The sequence below is a fragment of the Meles meles genome, chromosome 5 (assembly GCF_922984935.1).
Source record: "Meles meles chromosome 5, mMelMel3.1 paternal haplotype, whole genome shotgun sequence".
NCBI classification, from domain to species: domain Eukaryota; kingdom Metazoa; phylum Chordata; class Mammalia; order Carnivora; family Mustelidae; genus Meles; species Meles meles.
The window spans coordinates 100,686,832-100,696,222 of record NC_060070.1 but is presented as its reverse complement, the minus strand read 5'-3'; the positions used below and the strand labels follow the sequence as shown (position 1 = coordinate 100,696,222).

The following is a 9,391-nucleotide window of genomic DNA, read 5'->3' as shown; positions in this document are numbered from 1 at the left end:
AACAGCACCTCTTATTCAATTATTCATTCAACCAACACTAGATGAGAATATGCCATATGGGATTCTTGTGCTTGGTGCTATTGGAAAAGAGAGCAAGTGGCTAGATTCCTGCCCTGAAGGGTGACACTATTCAGAGGCGGGGTTCGGGGTGATAAAACTCATAGACAAATACACTGCAGGAGAACGTGCTGCTACCTGAGAGGTATGTACACAGTATGGTGCCCATGCCTCCAGCCCAGTGCCCTGAAGATAGCTTCAAGAGGGAAGCACAGTCTTTATCTTTTTTTTTTTTTAAGATTTTATTTATTTATTTGACAGAGAGAGAGATCACAAGTAGGCAGAGAGGCAGGTAGAGAGAGGGGGAAGCAGGCTCCCTGCTGAGCAGAGAGCCTGAAGGGGGGTCGATCCCAGGGTCCTGAGATCATGACCTGAGACAAAGGCAGGAGGCTTAACCCACTGAGCCACCCAGGCGCCCCAGCACAGTCTTTATCTTGAAGGCTAGTTACCATTTTGGCAAAGGGACATGGAACAAAGGCCTTGTGAGGGGAACAAAGACATGAAGATTGGAAGCTACATGATCTGTTCTGGAGAGAGGGGATACTCCAGTTTAGTTAAGAGTTGGTGTGGCAGAATTATCAGCAGCCGTGAGGGGACAGGTGGAGAGACAGACCATATGGCCCTGATCAGTGCCATGCTTTAGGAAGCCTGAAACGCTGCAGGGTGGTCTAGCAAAGGGAACCCTGTGCTGACCTGCTGCTGGTCTGAGTCCTGGTGCAGCTACCCACTAATTATGTGGCCCTTGGTCATTCATGTGTCTCAGAAGAGCGACAACAGGGGTTGGTAATAACCGTCTTGCCTTCCTCACAGGGCTACTGTAAAGTGCAATAGAAACATGACAGGTAATTATTTCCTCCACCTCCAGATGTAACTATATATTCATCCATTCTTAGGTCCTTGCCCAGCCTGAGGAGTTTTCCTTCTTCCGCTTATGGTTGGAGCTGTTCTCCTTGATTTTTTCAATGATCTCTAGTATTATTTCGAGTATTTTCAGTTCTGCCTTTTCTCTCTTGTTTCTTCTCCAAACACACTCCAATCTCAAAAAAATATATAATTTAAAAATCCTGCCTTATATCCTCTCTATCCCCCAAGACACTATCAATTTCCCTTTTCCTCACCAAACTTCTCAAAAGAATAGACTACTCTCTCACCTCCTTTTCTCATCTTCTACCCACAGTGAAGCCCACTCCAATGTCCATTTAAAAATGGCTCTCAAAAAAAAAAAAAAAGATGCTTTCAAATTCCATAATGACTGCATCTAGGGACTTCATTTTATTTGCATCTTGCCCGATTTACCCTAGCCTTGTGAACTGCCTGTGTCCTGGCTTCTGGCACCCCACACTTTCCTTTTTCTCCTCCTCCTTTCTCAGCTTGGGGTTCCCTACTTCGGATGCTGCTGCCCTCAGGCTTTCTCTCACTCAGCACACTCTCCGGGGATCACTTACTTCCAGCCTCTCGGCTTCAACAGTCCCATTGCAGATGAACTACAAACACCTTTAATTCTGGGTTTCCCTCCCTAAATCCAGTCCAACAGCCATTTTTACCTGAGCTGTCAAAGTGGCGATTTGGATGTCTTGTGACTCCTCAAGCCCAGTTTATTCAAAGGTGAGGCCATCTTCTCCTCTTAGGTCTGCTCTTTCTCTGTTGTTCCACAAAAATTTTTAAATTATTTTTTATTTTAAAGAGTATTATATTTATTTATTTGACACAGAGAGAGCGAGAGCGAGTGAGCGCCCACAAGCAGCGGGGAGAGGAAGAGGAAGAGGGAGAAGCAGACAGGGAGCCCGAGGTGGGGCTCAATTCCAGGACCATGGGATCATGACATGAGTGGAAGGCAGCGCTTAACTGACTGCGGCACCCAGGCACCCCCACATAGTTTTTTTAATGACGCCACCATCATTTGTGTCATCCCAGCTTTAAGTTTTGACTCCTTTCACTCCTGTAGATCTTATATTAAAGCAGTCCCAAATCCGGTCAAGAGGTCAGATGGGACTGTAGTCAGCTGGGACTGCAGTCGTAAAGACTTGACGAGGGCTACAAGATCTTTCCAAGGTGGCAAGTCTGGCAAATTAGTGCTGGTGGTTGGCAGGAGGCTTTGGTTCTTGGCCACATGGACCTCTCCATAAAGCTGCTTGAGTATCTTCACAATGGGGAAGTCAGCTTCCCCCAGAACAAGTGATCTAAGACAGAAAGGGGGAAACAAAAATATCTTTCACGACCTACTCTTGGGAGTCACACACCATCATTTATGCCATTTTCTATTTGTTAGATGTGATCTGCCAAGTCCAGCCCACATTCGAGAAGAGGGATCCATTGGCACTGCTTGAAGGGAGTATCAAAGAATCTGAGGACATATTTTCAAACCACCACACATGGATTGTCTTATCTTTCGTCCCTGGTAACTAGCACAGTGTTTGGCACTTAGTAGGTGCTCAACAGATGTTTCTGATGGAATGATGTATTAAAGGGTGAGATACTGGAGGCAGGGTATCTGTGGGTAATTAGTGTGGGCCAGGTGAAGAATGTTGGGTGGGGGGATTGTTGGGAGGTTGCTCTGAGGTGCTGAGATTCATAGGCTTCATGACCGATTGGATGAGGAGTTGGGAAGAGGTCTGTGTGGGGTTGAAGATGGTTTTGAAACTAGGACTTAAGAGGCGCGCCTGGGTGGCTCAGTGGGTTAAGCCTCTGCCTTTGGCTCTGGTCATGATCCCAGGGTCCTGGATAGAGCCCCACAGCAGGGAGCCTGTTTCCCCCTCTCTCTCTCTGCCTGCTGCTCTGCCTACTTGTGATCTCTGTGTGTGTCAAATAAGTAAATAAAATCTTTAAAAAAAAAACAAAAAACTAGGACTTAGAGATGTCTGGGATGGCTGAAGTAGGCACCTAGTACTTCCTCCCTGGGGTTGCGAGGTAGTGAATACCAAACCATGCATCTAAGAACCCTTTGTCTAGTTGTTCAGTTGCATTTGAAAGGTCTAAGCTATCCACTTTACTTTACATTTCTCATTTATAAACCTGGAGGTTATAATTCCGAACTATCTCCTGGGACTTTCAGCCTGAACACAGTGTAAAGAGGTTGACAGTATCCCACTTTTTACAAGAAATTCCCACCGCGATATCCTCTACAAATGATCATGGGGAAACATGAGCAAAGTATTAGGTTGAACCATCTGAAATGCTGGTATTCCAGTTTTGACCTCTAGAGAAACTGATTGCATAGGGTTCAACCTAATAGATGTGGCTGCAGTTTGAAAATATGAACACCTTTTCATAGATGGAAAATTAAGATGCTCTACAGTTCTTGATCTTTCTATTCCTCATGAGACTTCGGTCCAGCTTGAAGAAAGGTCAGCCTTGAAATTAAATGTTTAGTCGAATATCTGACTTCATTTCCTGAAGTCAGACAAATTAAAGATCAAAGGTTGTATGCTAAATACTGACAAGTGAAGAAACTTCAGATGTCAAATTTATCTAGAAGTCAAGGCCTGTCTCAAGCACATTTCGTACACGTGTCATGTTTAAGAAATCGTATTTACTTAGAAGGGGAATAACTGTGGACCTAATGAAAAAGAGAATAGGAATTAAAGAGTTCTTTGTTCATTTTGCATTTTTGCACATCTAGAAAGTGATTAGTTGGCTCCTTCATTACTGGTAGGAATGAATCCAATATTTGCCTATATAAATTAATTTATTAAAAATACATTTTGTCCTTTCCAGGAGCACTTTTAAAACTTAATATTAAATAGAAACTTTACATGACACAGTGCCTTTTTTTTCTTCTTCCGTGTTTATTCTTCAGAGTAATTAATATTTGAGGCAGACTTTGGGTAGGACGTGTAGAACTAATTTATAGTAGCACAGATGTCTCCAAAGTTAGCAGAAATGCACCCATTCATCCACTCCCCTCATTGGAAAACAGGCTACCCCGGGGCAGGTTTTTTGTTTGTTGCATTATTCCCTGCAGTCTGAACCGTGCCTAGGTCACTGCCAGCTCTCAATAAACTTAGTTGACTTGATTCATTGATCATCCGTGCCTGGCGCTGCGGCCAGCGGGAAGGCCCGCCGGCAGCCCTCCTCCCTCCACCGACCCTGCGCTGCTCTCGGCCCCGCAAGGAGCGTCCGGCTACCGGCCCACCCCGCTCGGCCCGGCCGCGGCCTCCCCAGCCCTTCCCTTCCCGCGGAGGAAGGAGCGAGCGCCGAGAAGTGGGAAACCCAGGCCCACTTCCTGTCCCGGCAAGGCCGGGCGTCAGCGCCCCCCGCGGCCTGCTCCCTGGGCGCGGCCGGCGGCCGGGCCACCGCAGCGAGAATGCGGCGGGGCGCGGCGGCGGCGGCGGCGGCAGCGACGGCGGGCGGGGAGGCGGACACCGGGCCAGGGTACCCCGGCCAGGGAACTCTGGCCGCGCTCGCCGCCCCGCGCGCCGGCCCCGCCCCCTGCGCGTCCCGGCGGCCAGAGGGTTAAGCGCGCGGGGGGCGGGGCCGCAGCGAGGCAGGCGCGCCGAGTGCGGGCCGCGGGTGGGGAGGGGGCTGCGGCCAGGGGCGGTTCCGGGCGGCGGGGGCGGGGGCGGGGGCGGGCGGAGGAAGGGGGCGGGCCCCAGAAGTTGTTGGGCGCTAGGCCGGCCGGCGGGCGGGAGGGCGAGCGGTGCAGCGGGCCGGCGGGCGGACCGGGCCGGGGCTGGAGAAGTTTGCGCGGCGGCTCGAGAGCGCAGGGTGCGGGCCCCGCCGGCCGCTGCGCGCCCGCTGCCATGGCTTTCCGCAGGAGGACGAAAAGTTACCCGCTCTTCAGCCAGGAGTTCGTCATCCACAACCATGCGGACATCGGCTTCTGCTTGGTGCTCTGCGTCCTCATCGGGCTTATGTTCGAGGTGAGCGAAACTGGGGAGGGGGTGCCCCCCTCTTGTGCGTCGCCCGGCGTAGCCCTGCAGGTCCTGCGGGTCCCCGTCCGAGCCGGGGCGCCTGGCTGCCATGTACGCTCTCCGCACCCCGGCTTTGTACACTCTGCGCCCCCTTGGCCTCCTGGTCAGCCCAGACGCCACCCCTCAGCTCTGCGCCCTGCCAGCCTTGTCCTGTTCTGCCGCCCCCTTGAGCACCCATCCTATCCTGCAGCGCTCTCTGCAGCCCTGGATCCTAAGCCTGGCCTTGAATCAACCGCAATGCTGCCACCCTGGCCCGACTAGTGGGGTTTCCTTTCTGGTGTCCTGGAGTCAAGCCCGGAGACTCCCAGACCCGCGGTCATTGCACAATTCCCCCTCTCAGGCGGTGGCCGCCAGCTAGTTCCTCTGGGCTTTTCCAGTGGGAGGGACCCTGACTCTTTTCCACGTCTCACCTGGTTTTCCAGCTCTTTTGCATCCTCACGTCTGGGACAGGCTCAGGGTGTTCACGTGTGGTCCTGGCCCCATCCCAGGAGCGCCCTTCTGCCATCCTTCTGCCCCTCCTCCCTTTTTTTTGCTCTTGCCTAAAAGGCCAGGTTTCATATACTCTTTATTACCCTGTGGACTGTTCATTTAGATCCATCTATAGTGGACCCAGAACTTCTGCCCTGTTACAGGGGCAAGGAGAGGGACAGGGATAGTCTCTGTTTTTAGGGGAAAGGTGATTCTCTCAGAGCTATGGGGGACAGGGGCTGGAGAGGATGGGTCCTCATTGGGACAGCAGTGCCCTGGTGTGGGCCTCACCAAGCAGAGTCTTAATAAGCCCCCTGGGGGTCAGAATCCAAGGGAATGATTCTCTGCTCCGGAGAGGAAGAAAAATGTGATATCCAAAGTGGAAAGAACTGGAGGAAAGTGATTATTGGGCTTGCTCTGGTATATCTTGTCTCAAGAATTAGATTATGTGAGTGACACTCCCCTCACTCTCACTGGTGATGTCCCCTTTGAGTTGTGCCTGGTCCTCCCTGCTGGGTTGTGTTGCTTATCTGTGTTCTTGGGCATGGATTAGGAAGCTGTAACCGTTTATAAACAGCCTTGGAATTGGAGGCTTCCTAGTGTGGCTAATTTCTCCTTCAGGAGCCCTCTCTCTCTGAGTTCCCTGTCTCCCCTCTAAGGATGACAGGGGTTCTACTTAACCCTGAAGCTGTCCTCAGGCTGAGGACACTTTCATGATGGCGAGTCAGGGTTGGATGTGTGAATGCACCCTTGGCTGGGCTTCGGGGTCTGTAGGAAACAAACCTGGGACCAGGATTGGGGTCTGCCGTCCAGATTTTGGTAGCGCTCGTCCACTTCTGTTCTTCTGTCCTTCCTTCCCCCACCCCACAGCTCTCATGGTATATTTACCCTGACTCTGTCAAGCCAGGGTCATCCCTGGGTCCCTGTCTCTGCTCTGTTACTAGTTGGACTGCGGAGTTGACCACAGCCTCAGTTTCCCCTTGGCTAAAGAGGTTAGTAAAACCTGTCTTCCTCACAAGGTTATTGAAAGGTTTAACCGAGATCATGTAAGCAATAGAATAAGAGCCCGAACAGAAGCTACAAATGTGAAAACATGTCGCTTGCTGCTGAGACCCTGTGCTGTTGATCATAGTACTAGCTTAATGAAATAAGAATTTTGTTTGGTGCAGCCCATACCCTTAGTATCTATTTGCTGTCCTCTGTTCTTAAGAGGCCTCCCAGCACCGTGTCACCAGTCTTGGAGGGTGTGGTTGGAAAGACACACGTGACAGCTGTAGCCCTCAGAGCCACAGGCCCTTCGGCCAGCGGGGTCTCTTGCATACTTGTGCCTCTGTTGCATTGCAGGCAATTGCTAAGGTTCGTGACTCTGTGGGTTTTATCTTTGCTTAAAAGAGCTGCTTAGGGTTTGAGCTTGGTACCTCCTTCCCTGTCCTGCCTTCAGTCTTGTGGAAAGTCCAATGCATGAAACCTGGAACTTTGTGGCAGTTGAAAAGTGCTAGGAGCCCTCTCTACCTGCCAGAAGAGAAAGGTCCAGGTTGGAGGACATAACAGAAAAGTCCCCCCTACCCCCATCTTGGGATTGGTCTGGAGAGTATGGAAACGGCCCCGGCAGAAACACACTGCCGACTGACTCCCTCTTTCCACCACCCTCTCTGTCTGCCGAAGCTTAGAGCAGCAGCGGTTGGCTTTACAGAGCTGGGCACCTTTTGTAGAAGGTGCGTCTGAGGTCTGCTGTGGAATTGTCCATGTATGCTCATATGGGAGGACAGCACAAGGCTTACTAGATCTTACTTAGGGTCTTCTGGGTTCTCCCCTGGAGGTGTGGTATATGTAGGGATGCATATGGTGGGGGAGGGGCAGTCCAGCACTTAACAACCTTTTTCCTAGAAGTGAGAAGGGAAGGGGGTGGAAAGGGAAGGGGAGATAGGGAGAGAGGATGTCAGGCTCTGGGGTTTCTAATTTGGGCAGGGCTAGAGTTCCTTCATTCAGAAGCTGAGTCAGGAAAATACAGTTGTGATCCTTCCCACAAGGAGTGACTCTCCTGGCCGTTCCTCCCTCTGGAGTCCTCTGCCCAGCCTCTGCCAATGAGCTAGACCCCTCTGCCCCCACCCAGGCAGCCACAGCCCCTGGCATCCTGGCTGGTGGATCCTCCCCAACTCACCCTCAGCTCGCCAGCATTTAGAGGGGGCCTTCATTCCCCACGCCCCAGGACCCTAGGAGATGATGACTCCAGATTTCCTCCCTGGGGATCGCTTCCTTGGGGATCACTTCCTTTGGGGAACACACATGAACGTGCCCCTCCCTCCTCCTTCTGATTTAGGACAGCCTTCGGACTGTCCTAAAATTCCTCCTCTCATTTCCAGGGTCGGGGGGGGGGGGTGCAGGTTCTTTGCCCTGCACCCAGGTTTTCTTTCCATTCTGCAAGGCTGTTTGGAATAGAGCTGTTCTGTGCAGTCACAGCACTTGGCTAAAAAATGTCAGGAATGTGGAGCTTTATTTTCCCCCTCCTTCCCTTCCAGCTTTCTCTTTCTTAACTCTGCTTTCAGGGGAGTTGGTATAAGTGGGAGTTTTCTACCCAGTGGTTTGGTTCTTCGGTCCTGGTGGCGGTTGAGTCCAGCCTGACCCTCCTTCAGGGTGTGGGCGGCCCGCCCGGGGGTGTGTGCGTGCGTCAGATCGGAGCAGCCTTTCCCTCCCCTTTCCCTTTGCTTTCCAGTGGCCTATTCAGTGCCACGTTTCAAACTGAAACAGGCAGGGGAAGAGGAAAACTCTCTCATTAGTGAATGGAGAATGAGAAAAAGGCGGGCGGGGGGCGGTGTGTGCATCGAACAGAGAGGAAGCAGTTATACATTACCTCTAAAATGTCATTTTGAAACAGAAACTTTTTTGTTAGTTTTAAAGCTCGTTTGCAGGCTCTGCCGGCTCTGTGACAAGGAAATGTTTCTACAGTCCTAGGCCTGTCATTTGTAGATGCGGTTCCCAGTTTGGTCTGCCATGACTTAAGGGTTCAGGCCCCAGAGCTCTTTTCCAGTGGTGGCTGGTTTTGCTGCTTTCAGAGGTAGCTGCGATAGGGCTGCCTTCTTCCCTGTTCCTGACACCGTGATTGACTCGTCAGGATGACACCCGTGCTGCATATACAATGGGAGTCCTGTTAGTGCGTGGGCTCCGTGGCACGGGTTCACATCCTCCCAGACATACGGATCGGCATTGTAACCTGAAGCCAGGTGCCGGTCCCGTCTGTGAGCCTCAGGAAGCAGTTCTGCTTCCCTCGCGTTTCTGTGAAGGAGACGCAGGTAAATGGCACTGGCCTGTGTCTGCGGACATCAGTCATTTCTTTGACTGTACCTTCCGGTGCACTTTTGAAGACGTTTCTCCACCAGTTTTTATAGCTTTTGACTTTATGCACTATCCTGTCTAGGTTCTGACGTCGACGACCTTCAGTGGTGTTCTAGAGAAATGAGTCCAGGGAAACCAAGAAGGGTTACTCACTCTCTTGGGTGCCCTTGTTCTGTGGTTGGATTTCACTCAGTGATCTGAGCAACGGAGCAGAAATTGGGAGCTAGTTCTCCTGGTCAAGCCTCACATGTTAAGCCTCGCCTATGGGACCTAATGGCCCGTCAGCCATCCCTGTGTCTCCCCTTGGCCAAAATGTGATATCCGGAAAGGTGGCATTGATCATTTTGTGAGTGTTAGACCCTTATTTCAGGATGAAGACTGAGACCTGTAAAAAGACCTGGCAGTGTGCCCAGCCCACGAGTTCTTGATCGATGGCCTCAATGACAACGACCATGCCGATGGCTGCTCTCCTTGGCTTCATCACTGGGTCTTACCCGCTTTCCACCATCACACTGACTCGTGGGCCACTGGGGCCACGTTTCATTTTAGGAGTGACATGTGTTGCCATGAGACCTTGCCCTCGTGATTTCCAGTGCTGGCCATTTGCTCACCAAAGGGGATTT

The 9,391-nt window shown here is 51.4% G+C and overlaps 1 protein-coding gene across 1 annotated transcript in view; it reads left to right on the top strand.

Annotated features, from left to right (window-relative positions):
- The first annotated feature begins 4,624 nt into the window (after nucleotides 1-4,624).
- The window catches only part of TRAM2 (translocation associated membrane protein 2), an 82,834-nt gene continuing 78,067 nt past the window's right edge, over nucleotides 4,625-9,391 (top strand). Inside the window, exon 1 of the mRNA XM_046005079.1 lies at nucleotides 4,625-4,916. Within this exon, the coding sequence (XP_045861035.1) occupies nucleotides 4,797-4,916 (120 nt within the window). The 5' untranslated portion in view covers nucleotides 4,625-4,796. The remainder of the gene's footprint in view (nucleotides 4,917-9,391) is intronic.